This window comes from Ceratosolen solmsi, unplaced genomic scaffold (genome assembly GCF_000503995.2).
Source record: "Ceratosolen solmsi marchali unplaced genomic scaffold, CerSol_1.0 scaffold14, whole genome shotgun sequence".
Classification (NCBI taxonomy): domain Eukaryota; kingdom Metazoa; phylum Arthropoda; class Insecta; order Hymenoptera; family Agaonidae; genus Ceratosolen; species Ceratosolen solmsi.
The window spans coordinates 6,134,746-6,159,215 of record NW_011948420.1 but is presented as its reverse complement, the minus strand read 5'-3'; the positions used below and the strand labels follow the sequence as shown (position 1 = coordinate 6,159,215).

Genomic DNA, 24,470 nt, shown 5'->3' with positions numbered 1-24,470 from the left:
TTAAACGGCTGAAAATCGAACTTCGCTAAATAGAGAAAAAATTATTTTATAAACAACTTGATCATTATTTACGTTAATATATCGAATAGACTCGAACGATTTTCTCTTTATTTTTCATGATTAAATTGGTAATTTTAGACAGGGCTACGATCGATAAAGGATTTGTAGCAGCAGGCTATCGATCGGCTGCTTAAATACGAGAAATCCTTACCCTGAAACATGCGATATTTAAATTAGACTAATCTGTGAGATCTCGGAAGGGGGCTTACGATAAAATTATCATTACGTCAGTTTAGAGTGCGTACGACGAGTCCGGTATATAATCATCAGCGAAGGACGTAAGATTCTGCTACCCTTGGACTTGAAAAGTTAGACACGGACACGCGGTTTATTCGAGCTACGCTCTTTCTCGCCGCTGATTACTGAATTGGAAATTGAGTTGGAAGGACACTTGCATCTGGCGCTTGGTGGGGATAGAATCGCGCAGGATCGACGCCCCTCCAGCTCCTGAACCTGCGGAGGAAGAGAAAAATGCGCGCCGTGAGTGCGTGTGGCGTGGCATATGCCGCTGGAGGTATGAGTCAACTCTCTCTTCGTCAGTATCGAACTGGCACTAGACTTGGACGATTATCATTTCTCATGACGGTGCGGACGTGTGAGAGTTGGGGCCAGTCACGTGCTCGGCGGCCACTCGAATACGCGAGATGAGTAAAACTCACAGCCGTGGGACTCAATTTGGGTGCTATAGCGAAAGTGTACGGCTTTAGTTTTGAGGTTGATTCGATATGTCAGGGCGTAAGACAAACCCCAGCTCGCAGTTACGCGACCGCGTCAGTTTCTTCGAGCAATTGTCAGGTAGACATTCACCTGACGAGCTTCTCGAGGAGACCACCTGCCCTTCGCGGTCTAGTACTTCCTCGTTCGAGGAGAGCTACGATCGTCTGGTTGAAGAGGGCGATTACGAGGGGGCAAAGGTGGTTAAGTTCGAAAGAATCACTATGAAGAAGAGCACACGAGAGGTTACAGCTCCGAGTTTGAGGTGTGCATATCGACGATGAAAATTGACGCCGGTTAAGCGCGTGATCGCTTGACTCGTGATCGTGAGACTGAGATTATTCACTCGGATGAATATGAGTTCGCCCCCCCCCCTCTCCCTTCATCTTTGTGGAATACTTAATTTGCGAATGATAAGCAATGAGACGCTCGCTGATCAAACAATTGGTACACATTTTTCCTGATCGTTTTGTGTACGGTAGAAACTGTAAATTTACGAAATATTTGTTTCAATTGGAGTGCGCTGCTAAATGTGTGCAGATAAAGGCCGCTTATATATGCTCAAATTTTTTCTCATTATTTTTTAATTATCATTACTTATGAAATGTTCAGTTTAGATAATTTATTATTTCACGTCAATATTTTTATAATAAATTTCTGCTGGTGTAAAGGAATCATTTTCGTTTATAAAATGTTATAAATTTTTGTAAATGTTATTAATTGATTCAAACATTTTGTTTGAATTTTCTAAAAAAAAAAAAATTTTTTTAATTTTTAATTTGTATGAAAGCTAAAGGATTATTCAATTATATCATTAATATTATTAATGCAAATTTATATAAAATAATTAATTGGTAAAATTAAGAGAATTTTTCGTTAATAGGCAGTAAAGTAGTATTTAATGATTAATTATTTTAATTGCATAAAGATATATTTAATAAAATATTCCAGAAACATAGAAATTATAATTAAATTTTAGTTATCTTAAATTCTACTTTACGGAAAATTAAATTTCTCAAATTTAATAATTATTAATACATTTCATAATTATGACTATATCGATATACTTTTTTATAACGTGCAATTCTATAACATTAGGTGTTATAATAAATAATTAAATATATAAATATAGAATTCTCATTTAATTATTTGTTATACGACAGAAAAATAGCATCATTAAGAATATATATATACATATTTTATTATACTTATTTGAATATTTAAGATTAACTTTAGCTCTTTAGCTTTCATAATATTTCAATCTCTTCATATTAATTTGACTTTTAAATCTAATATATAAATTTTTAATTTACTATCTTAATAAATGACACAACTTATTTTAAAAATAAATTTAACAAATATATGGAATTTAATCATTTACATTTTTTGTACGTACACGTGTGTGAAAAAATGATTGCATGTGTCTTAAGATATTAATCATATCAAAAATACTAAAAATATTTAGTAATCAGGCAAAAAAGGGAGAATAATATTACATTAAAATACTTTAAAAAAAGAAACCTTAAAACCTTATAAAATAAAAACTTCAAATTAAAATAATAAATTAGCAGTCATTTATCATCATTTCTACCATTTCGTCGTACATATGTTTATTTAATAAGACAACGGTACTATTATTGACTAATTGTGAACTAAAAGGCCCAAAAAGAATGTTAGTTACATAAAGTCGATAATTACGAAGGCTCGAAGCTTCCACAAAGATGAAGGAAAGTGATAGAAATGACGCGGACGGGGATTAAGGTTCGATATATTTGGGTGTAGCTCGAGTCTGAATGACGGCAACAGCACGTGGAAAAGGGTATCGTGTCCGGAAAAAAGGACACGGACATCGAACGATGAGCGAACCTTCGAGGGCTCAACATCTCAAAATCAACGAAAAGGGGTCCGGGAGGAAAGCTTGGTCTTTAAAAGGGACGCGAGTCCTGTTGATGATAAACCGTCCCGGGATTATTACGCAGAGTACCTTAACCAGAACTGTCACAGAACTGTCATTGGCAAGATCGACTACGTCCGCAGCAAAAGTCAATTTGATGCACACATCGCTCAAATTAAAGGTAGTTCGAGAAGTTCTTACGTCCTCGTGACTTTATAGATGACCTTTAGGATAGAAATTAATCGTAATCAACTTCTTATTTACGACTAGTTGAACAAGCAGCACTTATCGTGTAAGGTGATCGATTCTAAATTAGATAAATTAAAAAAAAAAAAAAAAAACATTGTGTTGCTTGGTACTAATAATTAAAAACTTTTTAAATACCTCTATATATAAATATTAAATAAATAATTATATGATAATTTGAAGCTTACAAAGATAAAAATGACTTTTACAAAGACTTCATTAGAGACATTTTTAAATTAAAATATGTTTCTACAAAAATATAATTTGTCACTACATTTTTGTTATTGAAAAATATTAATAAACAATTAGATATACTATTAATAGAAAAATCTATTGAATATAGACTAACTAAGAAATATTAAGTACTAGATATTTTCTCTCTCTCTCTCTCTCTCTCTCTCTCTCTCTTTCTCTCTCTCTCTCTGTAAATATCTGTAAAATAAGCAATTTATATAAAGTAATTAAACTTAAACTCAAATTACCTTCAAGTTAGTCATTTTAATTTTATTAAACAAATAAAGAAAAAAGATTTTACAAATATAATTCAAATTAATCAGAAATATTATTTTAAATTAAAATAATAATAATTTAATGTGAATGCGTTTTTTGTGTTCGTAAGGGAAAATATATTATTCAAATTTATTTTAATTCGTCAAATCATTTTACTCAATCTACATTCTTACATTCAGTAGAATTCATCATTAATACATTTTTTCAAACTGATTTTGAAATGATTGTATTTTTAATTTTTGTGTATCTTATTATAATTTCGAGGTATTAATTAGTTTTTTAACTGTATAATTAATTAATAACTAAGAAATTAATTTAATAAGTTTAAGACGGATGTAAGTTATATATAGGATTCTTGCTATAAAACATACATTAAAGCAAAAAACAAATATAAGAAAATAAATTCTTTTAATAGGAAAATATTGGATCGATAGAATAGAAAATTTTTTTTTGTTTATATCTAGAACATATATATGTTAACAAGATATTTTTTGCATTATTAAATAATAATCTTGTAGTTAAAATATATATTATATTTAAATGTTATCTATTTTGAAATCGTTTTGGTTGGATTTCAAATTTATTGTCATTGCTTAATTTTTATTATAAAGTTAATATTTTATTACTAATATTGTTGCATTTATCTTGCAGACGAATAGTACTTACCTCCTTTATAGCCTATAATTAATAAAAAGTTATATGCCGTGAATAAATAATAAAATATCGATTCTCCTGAATAAATTCATGTAAATTAGTAGCGATGGCGTTACGCCGATCATCATGAATCAAGGTCGATTTCATTGCCAAATTCTTTGCTTCTGGAATTTGCATCATCCCTTTTTATTTCTCTCTTTCAAATGTTTGTTGTAGTTTGATTTTTTTCCTTCTAACCGTATGATTATAACGTTGTATATGCTATTTCGAATATTATTTTGTCGTTGATATAATTTTTGCCTCTGAAATCTATATTTTTTACGGATTATTATTATATATTATTACGCTTATTATTATAAAACTTATTATATAATTGCTTATTATTTTATTTATTCATAATTACATATAGTGAATATGTAGTATAAAAATTTAGTATGAAATGTAATTTAGTGTTACATATATAAATTTTATAATTATTGAAGTTATACAATTATCAGGCTGGCACATTAATTGATGTTAACTTGTTAAATATATCAGTTTTCAAAATAAATTATGGTGTTTTATTGTATAATGCATGTTATATATAATATTATATATTCATAGTATTATATATTTCCATAATAACAAGCATTGTCAAATCGTTATCTACATTAAACTTGCATAAACTTTTGAGGTTGAACTGTATCGATATAAATTCAGATATGTATATTCCGAAAATCTATAAACAAGCTCTAAAAATTATAAAATGTGTCTTGTTATTATAAATATTTCATAAGACTGTGAACATAAATTGAAATTATTTTATTAAGAAATAATGAGAAAGTTATATGTTTATATAATTTTATAATCATAAAATACTCCCATTCGAAAATGTAATGTATCAGATAAATTAAACTTATAAATTTTTTCCCAATACCCAAAGAAGAGTTTCTATTTGTAGAAAATATGAGCAAATTATAACCGGTAATCGGTAAATCGATTGTCTTACTTTACTTACACGTTTCAATCGGTAAATAGTCCATTTTCGCTAAATATCCTGTTTTAATGTGACTATGATTCAAAATTATATCATTTTGTTTTACTTACTTATCAACAACCTTTTTTAATCTACTTAAAATTATTGATATAGATCAAATTGATATTTATATGGAATCAAATAAATATGAAATATTGAGAATAGGGAGTATAAAAAATGAAATTATTTTTTTTAAAATTATATTTATAAATAAATTAACGTCATACCAATCATTCATATTATATTATGAATTTTTTCATTATTTGTAGTCACGTTATCTTACAGTATGATTCTAAATTTCTATTTTGTTATCATGAAATTTATGTTATAAAATTCATTAAATTCCATTAAAAAATTTGTAAGTTTTTTAGAAATTAAAGATTGATTTTAAAAATGTATTTTTTACAATTTGTTTCATATGTAATGTATAGTAAAAGGTATTGATAATGAACTTTATGTTATAAATAAATCAATACATTCGTACTAATATATTTGTAATAATTAATAATTAATTTAAGAAACAATGTTCTTAAATCAACAAGAGTTTTGAGTTCAGCTTTTCATGTAAATAATTTAATGATTATTCTAATATTTATTAATGCGTTTACAATATATTTTTCTTTTTCATATTTAAAAGCTTTTAAAATATTTATAAAATGAATAGAGACAATCATTCTGTAAAAAGTTTTTAACTACTAAAGTATTTATAATTAATGGTATGGAAGATTAGAAATATATTTTATTTTTACACCGTATATATATGTTTTCATTTACTCGATTACACGTTCGTTATACCTAACAAATACTAAATATAAATGAAAAATCTAATCATTAAAAAAATCACACATGACAACACAGGCTTTATTATATTTTTTTTTTCTGTAAATTTATTTAGAATTTAATATTTTTCAAATTTTCAAGAAAACAATAATAATAAATCAATTTTTAATATTTTTAATATTTCAAGGATTTCAAAAGTAGTTATGTTTTTAATCATAAAGGCTTATTACGTTGACCTAATTCTATCCCCTAAGTATTTTGTAGATGCGTAAAGACAGACAGTTTAGGAAGGGAAATTTGAAAGACGCAATAAGGACGCAGTTCGGACGGTTAGAACAAAAGAAAGGCGAGCAGCCGTGTTTTATAAAATCTTTGTATTTGATGAAATGTGTAGGGAGAAAAAAAAAATCAATATTTTTTTTATTGGTATAATCTGTAGAAATTACATTTATATATGAATAGTTTGGTGGCGATTTTACAACTGTGATTTAATGTACATGATTATATTTATGACAAATTAGTCAACAATATGAATCATAATTGTTGATATAAAACTATTAATATATTCTTTAAACATATATATATATATATATATATATATATATGCTACTTTTATTAAAACTTTAAATTTAATGAATAGATTTTTAGAAATAGTGTTTTCCTCTTTTCAATTTATGTATTAAATATGATTTCATATTCTTAATTAATCTATTGTAATATCTAGCAATAAAAGTTTTAAATTTACAAAAGTAAAATTCTGTCAAATGATTTAACAACAGAATTTTATGTAATCAGAATTATGTCAGAATTTATTATAACGAGTAATTGATGCTTCGGTTATTGCGATAATAATTGACGTAATATGTAGCATGAGATGCAATACGGTCAATAAATTAAATCGGAAAACATTATAATTTTAATATATCAATATAATAATCGAATAATTAGTTGTTGTACATAACAATTAAATATTAATTGTATCTCTTCGGTCTTAATTTATTAACTAAAAGTTATTTATTACAAAACCTATGTTAAGAGCAATTACATCGAAGTCAATATAAATACTTCTATTTCAATTATAAGGTAAAAATTGCGTAATTAATTTAAACAAATATTATAGTATCATTAATATTTTTCAATATTATTATGATTCTTTAATCTTTTATAATCGGAGTCAATGGGTACGCGTAACTAAATTTTATCCAGGCTACATTATACAACAAAAATCATAAATGTAAAAATTTTAAAATAATGATGCATATTGTTAATAATATTTCAGTATTTTATCATTATTAAATGCTTTAAAGTGAAGAAATATTTAAAGAATGAAATATTTGTTTTAACTTTATCAATGTGAATATTTGATTAATTACTGAATTATTATTGAACTTGGATATAAGTATTATATTTTTATTAGTGGACTTATAACAAAAAAAATTTAATATTTGTAAGAATACAAGTATTGAAAATATTTTTATTTTAATATACGTTCATATATTATAATGTATCGATTTATAGGAAATAAAGTAATTAATAATGAAAACTTTCTTTGTTATTCTCTCTATTAATTATTTTCATTACGCAATATTTTTTAAAATAATCTCCAAACTGAGCGTAGTTCGGAAACTCATATATTTCAATTAATGTGAGGCAAGAAACATTATATACCACAATACCTTACTTATTGATTTTGATTATAATTAATTAAAAAATTTATGAGTAATTATTTACTTAAGTATTGCAAATTGCAATTTAGTTGATGTATTCTTGGTCATCACAGGTATGTCTAATGTTAGTGTCAAGGTTACGGAAGTAGAAATCGCTACGTTGTGTATGTACATGATATCATCGAATTAGAAATACTATTTTCAAAACTAAGAAATATAAATGAAATTTATTATATATTTCCACATTGTTAAGTAATTACACGAATAATTTTGCAGGGAAATTTTATAAATAATAATATTATATTAATTGGTCATAAAGAATGTGTAGAAATTTAATGACATTTTCATATGAATATTCAATTATAAGTATTTTAAATATAATGTTGTTGAAAAATTTTGAAAGTATATAAGTATTAACAAAATAAAAATCACATAAAATGAACAAAAATCAATTATTTGAATAGAATTTTTTATAGTTTTGAAACTTTTCAATTTTTACACTATTATGTTTTAATGATAATTTAAAATTTTTCATTCATCGCTATTCTCAATACATACAAATATGAATAATTATGTATTAACCTATATAATCTTTAAATTAAAAAAATTTTTTTCCAATACAGGGCAAAATGTGTAGTAATTTTAATTTATAAAATTTTTATATTTAATTATTTTAAATATGAACATGCTGAAAACATTTTTATTATTAATGCCGTTAATACCATCATTTTTGTTATTTTGACTTTTGACTTTCCAAATGCATAGTAATTATTTTTACTACGGATATACTACTATATTTTATGAAATATCTATTTCTCATCAATTATATTGTAAAAGTCACGTAATAAGATTAAATTTCTTTAAATTAAATGAATAAGTGCAGTTGTTTAAATAGTTATCTGAATATGATTGACGCTGTTTATATCCAGATATAATAAATTTACTTACTATAAAAATATAATAATTAGTTTCATGCCTCTTTTATGCATAATAATTATTTTAAAATCCAAAATTACTGAATTGTAATTCACTCAATTGATAACAAATATTAACAATTTTCCGTTTATATAATTATAATGTCGCCTAAAATAATTTTTAAATGCATCTAATCGTATGTATGGTATTAATGAAGCAAATGGAACAGTGTCGATTCACTTCAACATAAAAAATTCATATTTTTGTTGTAATTGGTACGATTATATAATAGGATTATATGCATTAACTAAAATAAATTATTAATTATTCTAAATTCACAACTGACATAAATAAAGGAATAATTTATAATTTTTCTTTAAACGATGGACTACATAGTCTTATTAGCATTGGTTTATAAACTCTTCAGAATTTTAATTTTAAAAATACGCGCACTCTAGAGAAACCAATAAGTAGAGATTATCAATGCGCATGCTTCAAAAAGATAATCTACGTTCGCCGAGTTGATGGTATCGAAAGTTTCACTTTGCTTAATGACATATACATATACTGATTATAGGCAATGTTTTTTATTTGGTTCTTAAAAATTCTTAAGAAAACAGTTTTATTTTTCATTATGTTTTAATATAATCCTAGTCAAGATGTTATATATAATTTACTTAACATTGAATCATAAAAAAAGTTATTTATTATGTATTTTGTGTTATTTTAAAAGATGAACTAATTTGTATTTCTACAAAAAAAATTTTTTTTAATTTTCTAGAAGTTATTTAATTACCATTCCAACCTTTTGATCGCCAAGATCAAAAAATTATTTATCATTTATCTGTAGCTTACACATAATCATAGACAATGCATCGATGATAACAAGTATGTTTTTTCAAAATTATTAATATACATATTTTCGCCACGTTTTTATGATTGACACACTGAAGTTTTAAAATACCATATTAATTAGTTATAATATTAATTATATCAATAAATGAATTAATTACATTATGATACTTACTGCATTAAAATTGAATTCAAATAATCCTGTACTATTTATATTTCTAATATCTTTAAAGTTGTAAATGCAAAGCTATAATATAAAAGTTAAAAGTATTTTCACAAATATGGCAGCAAAATTTAAGATCTGTACAAGGTTTATAAACAATTATGTCTTATACAGAATTACTTGTTAATATTTTTAAACTCTTACATTGTGTGAAGATAAAGGAATTTATGATCTTTTATGGATTTAAAACAATGATTTAATAATATCTATAAAACTATATAGAAATATTAAAAAATATGTAGAAAATTATATTTTATAAATCCTCTTGTAGTAATACCATTAATTGTTAATCATTATTTCTTTTACATTATTGCGATTATAGTTGTATAATGCTTTTATAACTTATATTATAATGAAACTAAAGCATTTATTTATATTTATATATTATTGTATAATAAGGTATATTTAATTAAGTAATTTTATATTACAAGATATTAATATACAGTACTTTTATGCAAAAATACCCATTCTTTAGCGGCATTTGAATTTTTTGTTTTCTAGTTGCATAGATACTTATGTATTTCTATTTATGCATAATATAATTAATTACTTATATATAATATAATTATTTTAAATTAATAAAATGAGTATTAAATATTATAAAGGAAGTTTAGTAATGTTTAATTAATTTTAAACTAGCTTACAATTTATTATTTATACTAGTATTTTTAAGACTTCACTTTTATTGATTAAAAGTTGATTTCATGATTTCAAGTATAATTTCTTGATATTTGTAAAAAAAAGAATAAAAAAAGAAAAAACATTGAAAATGATTATTATGATTCAAATTAAAAAAAAATTATAAACAACTGTTATTGAGAAATAAGTAGATCTTTATTTATTACTAATTATAATTTGTTATTGTAAACAATTATTTTCCTATCATCTTAATAGATTATTGTGTAGTTTATATTACATGTTAAAGATAAAAGAACTCTTAATTGAATTTTTATAAAGGAAATTATTGTTAATTATAAAAATTTGGTTAATATTTGATTATATAATTACAAATCATATATCCTGGAAATGCACATACATACCTGGTATGTGGTTGTTGCTTTTTTAAATTTTTTAAACTATAATATTCTTCTTTAAAAAAAAAAACAAAAAAACAATATTTATTATAACATGATACAGGGAATGGCCAAAATAGATTATTATATCTAGGAAAGACTATAAATCACCAACAATGAAAATTGTTTTTCAAATTCTTCATTTGATATTCAATTCTTGTAGGATCAAAATTAAAATAGATATATTTTCTAATGAATTAAAAAATCTTATATTACGTCAACTATCATATATTTATCGATGGTATATTTAGAACAATCACTGATTGACGAAGAATTCTTTAAGTAAAATAAGGCGAGTAGATGAAATATTTAATGTCGTGCTTAAAGTCTTATAAGATTTAAATACTCGTGATTACAAAGTGAATGTATTTTTTGTCAATGATTGACCTATTTATTAATTTATTAAAGGGAAAATATTTCTCATGCTGTATTGTCAAGTGCAGTGATACTTAACGTTAATACAATAATTTGAAAAAGTTTTTTTACCTTCGATGTATGAGGTTGAAACTAAGAATATAAAGAAGATTCCTAGAATATGAGTATTGATATTACGTCCAATGATTTATATATTTTTTTTTGTATTGCACGAGAAAAACTGGTATTTTTAATTCAATCTGAAAATAGACTAGAATTCATTATCTCATTTTTAACTAATTACGTGTCGCTTTTATATAATTATTTATTATTCGAATATAAGTGGACGTTAAAAAGTCTCTTCTTTTCTTTTTCTTAAAAATTTCGAATATACCTTAGAAATTAAAATTTATTTCTTATTCTTTAATCTTAAGATTATTTGTTTAACCATACTATTATAACATTAAAATTTTTTATATAAAAGTAATAAATCAATAAGAGATTCAAATTATTTATATATATATATTTTCTGAAAATACTAAACAACATTATCATGGAACTACATATACGCAAGTACGAGTAGCCGTTTTTAAATTGTTACAATGAAAATAAAAATATATTTTAAAACAAGAGTACATGTCGAAATCAATCTAAATCCATCAAGTTTAATAAGGCCTGCACGTGAACTCGTGGAAGCGCGATATCAAAGGGCACCTATACATATAATCAAGGATATCTGAAAGTCTGATATTATATAAGTCAAAAAAGTACAACACACGTGGAGAACGCAAATACAAAAGTTGCAGATCCGATTCGTTTTGCCGATAGTGTTTTAAAACTGCTGCCGACGATGCCGACGCGTCTGACCTCATCTGCAAGAACTTGTCCCACTTATTAACCCGGTAACACTCTCCTTCTCCAACGGACGGGTAGGTAAAATGCGACAAAGCGAATAACAACTCGCTTCGTGTCGTTGGAATTTTTTTTTTTTTTTTTTTAATTAAACGTCATTAGCAAAACGCGTTCTCAAATATTTAATATGAACTACGAGATATACTCACTTGGTCCTTTAGTTTCTTATCTTCAGCCGTGATTCTTGAAAAGAAGCACAGATACTTTTTAAGGATAATCTTCTACTTTATAAAAACGGACTCAATAAAACATTCGATCAAGGTCATAGTATTCAAGATTTGATTATGACGATTCCATTCTTGTAGAAAGAGATCTCACTGTGAACTTAAATAATAATCAACTTTTACGATTAGGTTAGAAATTTTGCTTTATTTAGAAATGATAGAAATATTTAATGAAACATAGAAAAATATTGTAAAAAAAAATACTTTAATATAAATTTTTCTAATATATTTTATTGTTTCTTCATTGTATTATAATATTATTTGCTTTTCTGAATAGGAATAAAATATAATGATAAACATAAAACAAATATTTCAAATCCTGATAAATGTATCGATGTAAAATAAATTTTTAATTATTTTTTTTATAATAACAAAAAATTTCTTTTGTCAACCGTACAATTTTTGGAGAATAATAGGAATTTTTGTTTATACTTTTTTGTTTACGAATTAAATATTCTCACTAAGTAATTTATCAACTCATTAGATTAAAAACTGGATTGAAATCTTAATAAATATATATGAAAATATAATAAATTTTGCACTTTTATTAGATTCATAAGCTGATAATACGAGGAATAATACTAAATTTCACGTACGTAACTGGTTAAGTTTTGATCGAATGTTCTTAGTTAAATAAATTATCTGCTTCTACGGATTTTGTCAATTTTTTGCTTTTAATCAAGCATATAATTAAATGTACTAAATATAATAAATAACTTCGATAATGCTATTCAAATGATATTGAATTCAAATTATTTAAAGCTATAGGGAAGTAGATAATATAAGGATAATTTTACTATATTTTCTTACTTTACATTAAATTAAATCAATCTGTAATTAACGCATTATATCAAATATAATACAAATCATTATATTTGACTTTAATTTGAGAAATTTCCAATTTCGTTTTTTTATTTACGTACAGCCGAGTAATGTATTTTATGTCTTTACACAAAGAGTCAACAAATATAATCTCAATCAATTTTTGATCCATTTCCGACATGAATAAACATTATTGGCAAAAACAATCGATTAATTGAATATATTAATTAAAAACATTTTAATCTTTCCTCTATAGATATTTAATATATTAGTAATAATACAAGAGTTTGATTGTATTAATTTGAAAAGTACGCATAAGGAAAGTAAATAAGTTTATAACATTTTCTTAATAGAATTTTATCGAATACATATCGTTAATGATCACATACACTATAAAATATTAATGAAAGTAGACCGTAGATTTGTCTAGTAATTATCGTATCTGTACTACATAAAATCTAATAATCTTCAAAATCAGCCATACGAATAATAATATTATATTATAGAAACGTCACTTTGAAGATATTGAAAGATTAAAATATAATTGATAAGCACAATATAAATACTATGCATCTCTTCGAAATGTTACGATGTTCCCTTTATGAAACCGAAATTTCAACTATAAATTTGGCTTCTAACAAATTGGTATGGTATATTAATTACCCACATTAACATTTCTAAAATTTCTTGTATATTAGTTTAAAATATTATGTATCTAAAGTATCGTTTGTTATATTCTTTTAAACAATTTGGTTTTATGATTTATAACGTCACTTAATCATTTACGAGCAAAATCAAATATCTCTGTTGAATCAACAAAAGCTGTTCGGTTTGTTTGAAAATGAGGAATTTTCGATTAAACTAGTAATTAAAAATTAATGATAATTTGTTAATTAATAGCCAATGCTATGAAAGATTATTCTACATAAATGTTCATTTACATTTATCAATGATATCATTTGGTCATTATATAATTTAAATTTGTATAATGAGTGACATTGTAAGAAGAAATATTCTTATATAATAAAATAAGAAATCTAAATTTCAGAAAAAAATAAAATCATATTATTCAATATTAAATGTTTATTAAGCACTCAGAACTTTATTCAACGAGTAGAACGTAAAAAGACAATACAAATTATCTTATTCTATAAATAGAATCATAACAAAAATCTATAAAAATCCAGAATTTGTTAAAGTGGCAAAAGAGGGTACATGGATCATGATGTATCGTGAGTTCTAGCTACATTCTTAGATTCACCAAAGCACACGAACTTTCGTTACAAGCGGAATTATAAATGGTCTGTGTAGTACTCACACGCGAGTCTTCGCAGTTTTGTTTGAAACTCACGCGTGATTTCTATTTAAAAGTTTTTACCGTGAATGCCCGTGCACCGATTCTCGGGTTTTACGTTAATCGCTTGATATCACGGATCAAAAGTCCTTTGACCTCTGCGTGCAAACTATATATCTTAAGGAATATAGTCAATTGAATACCAAACTCATGAACAATGTTACAATTTTCTATACAATATTCCTTTTACGTTTATTCGTGTTTCTTTTCTTTTTTCTTCACATCAGACATTTTTTAATGTATTCGCGAAGAAATATTATAGAGAATAGTGATTTCTTTAATAAATAATTCTATTATTATATGTGATGAATTTTCATTATTTTTAATGACAGTACTAAATATTATAATTTGAAGTTTTATTAAAAAAAAAATTTATATATATAATAATAATAAAATAGTAAACCGCAAAAAAATGCTAATTATCTCATTGCCATCATTTAAAAATAATAATAATTTTAATTCTCATTTTATTTTTAATTTACGTTATAGTTAATTGATTTGTAAAAAGTTTCTTTTCGAAAAATCATATAAAAATAATCATCATTATAATGTCTACGAATAAAAGACTTGTAGTTGAGTAACTTGTAATTACTTATTACATCGTACTATGGATATGGATAACATGATTTTCATTTAGAAAAGAATAAAAGATTCCAAAATTAAAAAAGCCATTTAATTAAAATTTAATTATACTTTAATATATTTATTTAAAACAGAATGTTTAACCTTTGTTATAAATACAATACATACACACGCGCGCGTGCACACGCACACATATATATTAGAATTTAATATATTATAATTTATATTATATAATTGTAACGAATATAATATAATTTACTTGGGTTGGTATCATTTAAATCTTACAGTTTTAAGAGCCCCGTTAAGAAATTATTTGTTGCGAATGAATTTCAGATAGTAATTTTCAAAATTTATAAAAATAAAAATAAAAAGAACTCAAGTAGATAATTATTTCTATTATTGGTAGTTAATCGGTATAAATAAAATTAGAAATAAAATCGATATTCAATATTGAATTTCAATTAACAATGAATTTTATTTTAGTATTCTTTAATTAAATGCTTCTACAATTATTAACATAAATTATTATTATTTTTGTATATTTCATAGTGCTTAACTGTAATAAAAACTATATTTAACGCTTAATTAAAATATAATTGGTGTGGATTTTGTAAGACTAATTTTATGATGACTATTTGAACACGAATTACTACTGCGGTCAATGTTACAAACATGAAAGGCTATTATTTCAATTCAACACGAAACCTTGCACGATTGTGAATCGGCCACACCTACTTTTTGAGAAAACAATACTAGTCGACAAGGAAATTCATGAATTGGATAGATATAAACGGTCGTACTAATTGCTGTTTCCATTGCGTTAATAAAACAAGTATCAATAGATTTTTATGTATTATTTTTAATTTATAAAAGATGATATCAGATTAAACTACATAATCATTGATCTTCATAATATTTGGGATTGTAGCAATTCCCATTTACGATACCTTATAAAATCGTTTATTTTTATTTTCATTCAAGTTATAATAAGAAAAAAATATATAAGCAAATTAGAAAATTCTTATATGTATTGATAGTATTCTAATTACATTATTGTTAGTATTCTATTTATATTATTTATCTAAATTTTCATTAAAATTTAAAGTACACAATTTTTGTGACTTTCATCGATTTCATTTTTATGAATGTGCATATTGATAAAAATATACATAATCGTTAAACTGAATTCAAATTAATTTATCGAGAAGTATACTAAAATACAACGTTACAATGTATAATAGAAATAAAATCATATAATATAATTAATAATAATATAAATTTATTGTAAGGAATATAATAATTTTTTAGAACAATAATTTAATAAATTATATTAAATATACAATTAAATTTTTGTTTAAAGTTAGGTGGTATATCTAAATTTGGATCTGTTGACATTCAATAATCATTCCTCTTTTACTAACTAAATAAAGTAGTAAATCTAAATTTAATGAATTAAATGAATGATTATAAATTAAACTAAATAAATGAAATTTCTTACCATTAAGAAAGAATAGCACTATCGGTAAAAATAATAATATAATCTATATTTAATCGGTATATTTAATTTATAGTTGTACGTAATTGTCAGTGAAATTCATTGTGATAATTATCTGCTGAAAATGCAATTATGTTGCATACTTAACATTTTGTGCCATTGACTCATAGTTCTATATAAATAGTATTATAAGAAAAATTAATAATTTGAATAATATGAAGCCTGAGCTTAAATTTAAATTATGTTAAGTATTAAAAGAAAAATTTTAATTTATAAAATTCGGCGAATTTTTATTAAATAAGACTATTTTTAATATGTAAATGTTAACATATAAATATAAAGTCTCCGATATAAAAATAACAACATATATATATATTATAGAATTTTTCCATACAATTGCTTCAATATAATCAATCTTCCATTTCATTCAAATTCCATTTTTTGGTTATCAGTCTCTAATTTATAAATTGAGTATAACTATTTAATCCGATATACTTTGATATTAAATGTAAACAAATTATAATAATTATGGCCTACGTTTACATCTACCTTTTAAAGAACTGTACTACAGCATTGTTTTCCTTTTTTTTTTATAGTAAAACATCATAATGAATATCTAATTTATTAAAAATAAATTAATTTTTTTTACTAGTCCCATCTATAATTAATTATATTTTAAATTGTTATAATACTAAAGATAATTAAGTATTGAAGTTTATATATTCCTGGAATTAATAAATTTTTACATATAATTAGTAATTTCTTTCAGTTATAAATCATTGCATGTAATATTTTTAATGATATTACTCCTTTTTAAAGTTCTTATATCTAATTTATGTATAATTTGTTCTTTTTCGACGACAATGAAAAGTTTGCATGTAAGTTGGAGTTTTTATATGCGAGAAAGTTAATTTTTATTTTAAAGCGATTTAAGTACTGAAATTTTACAGTAAGAAATAGGAACTCTTTACAAAACTCATCGAATACGAACTTATTTTTTTTTTTTTAGTACGATAAGAAAGAATGTCAATAATTTGTCAAAATAGTGTTTTTCATTTCTCCCCAATTTCTTCATACTTTAATTGTCTTGTTTTCCATGCCACGATATTCATACGCGAAGACATAGTGATGTCGCTGTCACAACCATCCTTGCTTTTATTAATTCGCTGATACAGCAAAATAATAAAGTTCTAAAATACTTATAGCTAAATAAAAAAATAATGGAGAGTTAGTCTGGTGTTGATCTTGTATCATGTCATGGTACTACCAGGTCCTAGGGGTCACATATTTCTTCTGCGTTGACGACGAACACAAAGAAAATATATGGATTAAGACCTGTACACGCGATCTTGAATGTCAGCTTCAAATTTCAATTTTTGACTCGTCTCTATTCTCTCTCAATTTCATTTTTTTTTTTTTTTTCATTTTCTGCCGCGCTACTTATGGAACTATAATTTTATTGGTACTTTCTTGCGCTGGTATAGACGAAGTAAAGAAAAGAAGAGAGAAACTCGTTAAAAAACAATTACTCATGCAAATGATATACGCTACCCAAATCCTAATTTTCTTTAATGACGATTCAGTTATGTCTGCTAAGCTAGCCACTTTGACAATTAACTTCTCAATTTAATGTAATGTAGCATAACCAAAATAGATTTATTAACTAAGCTATTTTAAAATTCAAAATTTAAAAAAAAAAAAAAACGGTCGTCTTGTACATAAATACATATGTATATATTGAGAATTTTAATTTTTTAAATAAATTTTAAAAATTCAAATGCTGAAAAACGTAATATATATTATTAACTATTTTTTATTTAAAACTAAATCACAATATTGCTTAAAATGAAGATATAAAATTATCTAAATGAATAATGTATATAGATTATAATCGTACTTCTATAACATTAAGAAAATAAATAATTTTTTTACTTCTTTAAAATGTTTAAATGGCATATCTCATAAACAGTATAAAATTTTATTTTAGTTTCACCATGTATTAGATAACGATCGTATATTTTTATATTTATTATATAGATATGATATAAAAATATTTATTTTTTTTTTATACACAAATATAATAAATATTAAAAATAAATCTTTATTTCCATAATTAACAAAAAAAAAAAAAAAAAAAAAAAAAAAAAAAAAAAATTATGCAATAAACAGATATTTGTAACTTAATAATAGTTATGAATGTAGTTTTTAGGACTATTAATATTTATATACTTTTTACTACTAACAATAGTTAATGTTTAGTTTGAAGGTCATTATGTGAAGTATATTACATTTAATTTTTCAGTTACTATTTTTAATAGCAGTAGTATTGATAAATACAGTTGTTGATGAATTGTAATAATTATACTAATGTAAATTGTTTCCATCATAATTTATGAATTATAAAATTTCTATTTTTATGGTGTTACTTATGTATTATAAGGATTTAAAATAAAATTCACGTATGCTTACAGTTTGTAGAAAATTGTAATAATTAATCTAATGACATGTTTTATATAAAAATTAATAAGGTTTTAAACTTTTTAGAAATTTAATACACTTTTTCATTAATCAATTATTTTTTCGCAATAGTATTGAATGTACAAAGTATCATATGCTATTTTAATATAAAAAATATCGTTTTAAAGTATGTAAAATATTTAAAATAATAATAAATTTATTATTATTTGAAATTATATTGACGTTGATTTTTTACTGATGCGAATTAAAATGTAATTTGATATAATGTACTTTTGCAACTTTTAATCAGCTAATGCAATAAAATTAGCGATCTTATCATTTTCATAAATATATATTTAATTTTAAAATTAAAATATGTAGTGTCTTTAATAAGTATGACTAAATTATTTCATAAGGTAAAATTTTCTACTGCTACCAAATTTATATTAATTAATAAAAGATTTATTTCGCTTATAATCAAGTTATTAATTAATAAGAATCAGCAAATTTTCTTTTCTATCATATAAAAGAAATTTAAAATGCGTTATAAGGCGCACATTTGAAATTAATTTACTCGTAAAATAAGCTTTAAGTATCCGTCAAGTGTAATTACATAACTGAAAATACATATTCTATTTGTTTTATCTAAATAAAACTCCAAATTTATTGGAGCTCTTATTTTTCACGATTATAATTTTTATTAGATAAAAACTAATATTTAGAATATTAAATTGTAAAATTAAAGTATAATATACCGTTTAAATAAAATTTAGGAAATATTTTATTATAAAGCTATCTTTATTATCAAGCTTTCTTCATTGCAATCTTTCAACATATAAAGTCACAAATCTATCTATCGAAATTTATTTATTATGCAATTTTAAAGCGTATATCAATGACAATGTAAAAATTGGCATAAAATTTTATTGATTATTTTATTTACAAACACTAGCAAGTTATTAGAAATAGGATATCTCGCGAAGGTACGGTATTTATTATACTCTCCTATAACAACGATATATAAAAAAAAAAGTAAAGCAGCATCGGTATCGGCTCACCTCGGTCAACTACCCGTTAATCTCGTTTTGCTTCTAAAGGCATCGACGTACCTGTGCGCGTTTGCCTCGCACACACGCACACACGCACACACGCACACATGCATTTATGTCGCGTTGCCCCGTCGATGCTCAATCTGCCGAGTCGCGACGTTAGAATCGCTGGGTAACCCGATAGGTTCTTACGTGATTCGGGTCCAATTGGAGAATTCAGTCTGTGGTGCACCTTATCCACCGTGGGGCTGTAACGCTTGAAAGGATTACGAACAAACAAGGCCTTATATTAGAATTTACTGCGTTCTCTCCTTCCATTCTATCGGACGACGCTCCAGTCTGTATCGACGAATCCTTCGTGGCTTCCTCTGGATCTTTCCTTGGCACAAGGGAGGAAAATTATTAAGTGAGACATTCCTGTAGACTAACTCCATGAGCGAGTGGAAGAATGTTGTTAACGAATTTTTTCGTAAGTCCCTATTATAATCTGTTACCGAATGTAAAAACGATAATACGGTGTGATAGATTGGCAAAAGAAAGCGAATACTGACTTGCCAGTAACTTTGATTCAGCTGTTCATTAATTCAGAATTCATTAATAACTATGGTTTTTTGCGTATTACAAAAAAAAAAAAAAAAAAAAAGAAAAAGAAAAGTAAAGTATTTAAAATAATAAATACTTTATTATTTTACTTGATATTCTCCATGAAAATTGTGCAGCTGTTTTAAATAGTTGAAAAATTATTTTTCACAAATCGACACATTAAGTGTAATTAAACGAAAATAAAATTTTTGTTCGAAATGTAGACGATTGTTAAGAAAAATAAAATTTTTTTTTAATATATTTCATATATTTTTCATAAACGTATAAAGTTTGTAAGTTAATTAACAACATTTATCTTCAAATATGAATATTTCAAAATTTTATAAAAATAATTTACGTATTCTAATGTACAGCATTTTTATTCTTGTTTTTCTTTTTCATTTTCACTATTTGTTTATTGTAAAATAAACTTGGCTTTTTGGACAACATTTTTTTATACCAATAACCACTTGTCGTAACATTTATAATAATTGTCATACTTTATTAATTGATTTATAAATAAATATCCATGTTCAATATTATTCTTTTCGTAACAATGAAATTTAATGTTACGTTAAACTACGTAGAAATATTATATGAGAAAATAGTAATATAAAGACAGTAAAATGATTTATCTATTATAAATTTTTCGTTTTGTCTAATTATTTTATCATTTAAATGATGCACTGGAAATAAATGAACTATTTAAAAAAACAAAAATTATTTAGGTTTACATACAGCTAATGTGAAACTCAAATTCATGTCAAATCCTATCTAAGATAATAAGCTTTAAAATAATTAAAATTTTCTTAATCATATATACATATAATAATAAAAATTTATAATTAATTGTTGGATTTTTAAAAATAATGCATAGACAGTTCACGTTTATTAATAGTGCAGAAGGTATTTTTTTAATTATTTAAAAGCTTATGAAAAGTATTAGAAAAACAACAATAATAAATTTAATTCAGTATTAAATACGTCTCAATATTAACAAAGACAACAATTGAGAAAGAAAACAAAATAACGATTGGTTATTGAATATTGTTTTTGGCTTAGAATTTCTTAATTGGATTCTTTATGGGAAGCCTTATCAAAACTCGTCGACTTACTGCCAAAGTAATGAAATTAGTTCTTCAACTATTCTGATATTTTCTGATATTCTGATATTTATCTAAGAATTAAAGTTTTTAATTTTAATCTTCAGATATTTTGTTAATAAACATCACAATATACATCTTATCAATATACATCACAATATACATGCTAATCTTATTGACATTTAATTAACATTATTTATACTTTATCGTTAAAATTAATTTCACGATCATATTATAAAACTTAAATTGTAAATAAAATTATTTTATGTATGAAATAAAAATGTACCATGCAATTAAATATTGTAAATGCATACTAAAATTTAAATATTATTACTAATAAGATTATTATTAATAAGAAATACATTTTAGTTTTGATTGCAACTTAAATGCAGTAGTTGTTTCTCGTTATCAATGGAGAAAATATTGAGAATGGAGATGCTTTAAAAACTAATATAATCTTGTGAATTATATGAAAATAAATAAATATGGATAATAATATTCATAAATATTATTTATTTTTTTTATATTTATATTTTTTTCCAAACAAATGGAAAAAATACAACTTACATCTATAAAAATATACGTTCAATCTATAGAACAGTAATTGTGATGTGGTTTCAAATTGTATAAATATAAATATTTACATAATAGTATTGAAAAATTATACATATTATTACTGTGTTAGTATATGAAGGCAAAGTGAAAGTAAGTATTGTAGACAGTGCATTATTATTCGGCATGTGTAAAGTACTTAGACTTTGCGGAGTGATGTTGCATGTATGCCCTAAGTTAATCTTTAAAAGCAAGTCTTTAGACGTGATAAATTTGAGGGAAATCGGAAACGCGCGTTAATAGTTTTCGACATTAGATCTTTATGTAGCTACTTCATGTTTATGTGCTATTAAATAAAAACGGTTCATTAAGAATACTAAAAATTAATAAATGCATCGAGTATTTCATAAAAATAGTAACAACATTTTATATTTAATTATACATGATTTACATACTAAACATATTATAATCATATACAATCATGATATATATATATATATATATATATATATATATATATATATATGTATGCATACGTTTACAGGAAACTTGTATGTAGATGAAGGGCAACCGAATCATGCCCGTGAAAATAAATATTTCAGAAATGTATTTGACAACTAGTTTTGATGATAAAAATTAAAAAAATAAAAGTTAATATTAAAAATCTAAATTTATTAAAATGAAATAGAACTAAAGTGTTTTTTTTTTTTAACACATTAGGAGTTGCTTCTTAAACGGTGCATTATAAATTTTATATAAATTATAAATAACAATATAGTCGCAAATATTATTAAACATTAATTAGCACAAAGTAAAAGCAATCACATTTATCCAAGGTTTATCATAGTCATAAGATGTTAAATAAAATATCAGTATATATTTTATTTTATATATGTCTAATTATTTGTTTTCTCCGCAATAAATTTGTTTTCGCACTTTTATCCTTGCCTTGACATACACGTTTCCTACATAAGTACATGAATATTAAATGATAATTATAATATAATATAAGAAAACAAATAGTAATTACCTTATTTCGTGATCATAAATTATAAGATCAAATAAATTAAGAGATTGTTAATACGGCGACATTGACCTTGAAAATTTTATTAGAAACTAAAAACATTGGATTTAACCAACTTGTGTGCGTGTGTGCGCGTGTGTGAAAATGCAAGCATTAAAAAGAATGACAGAGAGTAAACAATAGGCTTATACTCAATGTCAAATATTAAGACTAATAACTTAACTTAACTTGCTAGTTACTTCTTTGCTCTTTTCCAATTACTGTACGAATAGTGCCTTTTATTTTTAAAAATTTAAAAAATTTTTTAAAAATATAAGATGATATTTGATAAATTTGAAACGTATATGTAATGAGACAAAAATGTAAATCATAAAATAAATAAAAATACATGTTCTGAGCAATGCCTCGTTAAAATAAACAATAATAAATGCATTCAATTATAAAATATTTAATGTGATTTTAACATTAATAGTCATGGTCAAATAAATTCTATTTTTAAGGTATAATAATGGAGTTTATATTATTTAATATATGCATATATTATTTTCATTTTAAGATCTTTACAAATTGCCTTAAAACAAATTAAAGCGTTTAAAATAAAACATATTCAGTAATTCAGGCTTAATAATAAATTTCTATTTATCCTATTTACACACTATAAATTAATAATCAGTATTGTGACTATTATAAATGTGTATTCAATATTATAATTTACTTATTTAATTATCATAGTTTTTATAATTCTTAATAATCAAAGTATGATAAACAGAAATAATTATTAATCTTTACATATTCTATATTTCAGATGAACAAGAACGTGTACAAAAGAAAACTTTTATCAATTGGATTAATTCATGCCTATCTAAGGTGAATATTATAATTTCAAATACTGTAATTTCATATAACCTATTGAGAAAATATTTTAAAAATAATATATTTACATTAGTAGTATTAAATCCATTTTAAACGATGACTCATATATCGCATTAATGCTATACTCTAAACAAAATGAACTTTGAAATAATTAATATCTAAATATTTCCATGGACAATTGAAAATATAAAATTCTTTTAAAATAGACTGTAAATTGATAAGAACGTAATTAATTGTTAGAATTATAAAATTGTATTTAATACAATTATTAATAGAATTAATAGAATTCAATTAGATTAATAGAATTAATTTCGTTGTCAATGTCTACTATTCTTTAAAAGAAACAATGTAATCTTTCAAATCGATGTAAATGGCTTCCTAGTTTAGCCGATTATTCTAAAATACCTTAGTATTCACAACGCGAGAAATTTCTTCTTTTTTTTTAATAAAACGTTAGCAAATATTTTTTAATTGTAATATTTAA

The 24,470-nt window shown here is 23.9% G+C and overlaps 1 protein-coding gene across 1 annotated transcript in view; it reads left to right on the top strand.

Annotated features, from left to right (window-relative positions):
• Positions 1–632: 632 nt before the first annotated feature.
• Positions 633–24,470, top strand: part of LOC105361168 (nesprin-1-like) — a 41,733-nt gene continuing 17,895 nt past the window's right edge. The window contains exons 1-3 of the mRNA XM_011498277.1: positions 633–1,039; positions 2,557–2,849; positions 23,919–23,980. Of these exons, the coding sequence (XP_011496579.1) occupies positions 786–1,039; positions 2,557–2,849; positions 23,919–23,980 (609 nt within the window). The 5' untranslated portion in view covers positions 633–785. The remainder of the gene's footprint in view (positions 1,040–2,556; positions 2,850–23,918; positions 23,981–24,470) is intronic.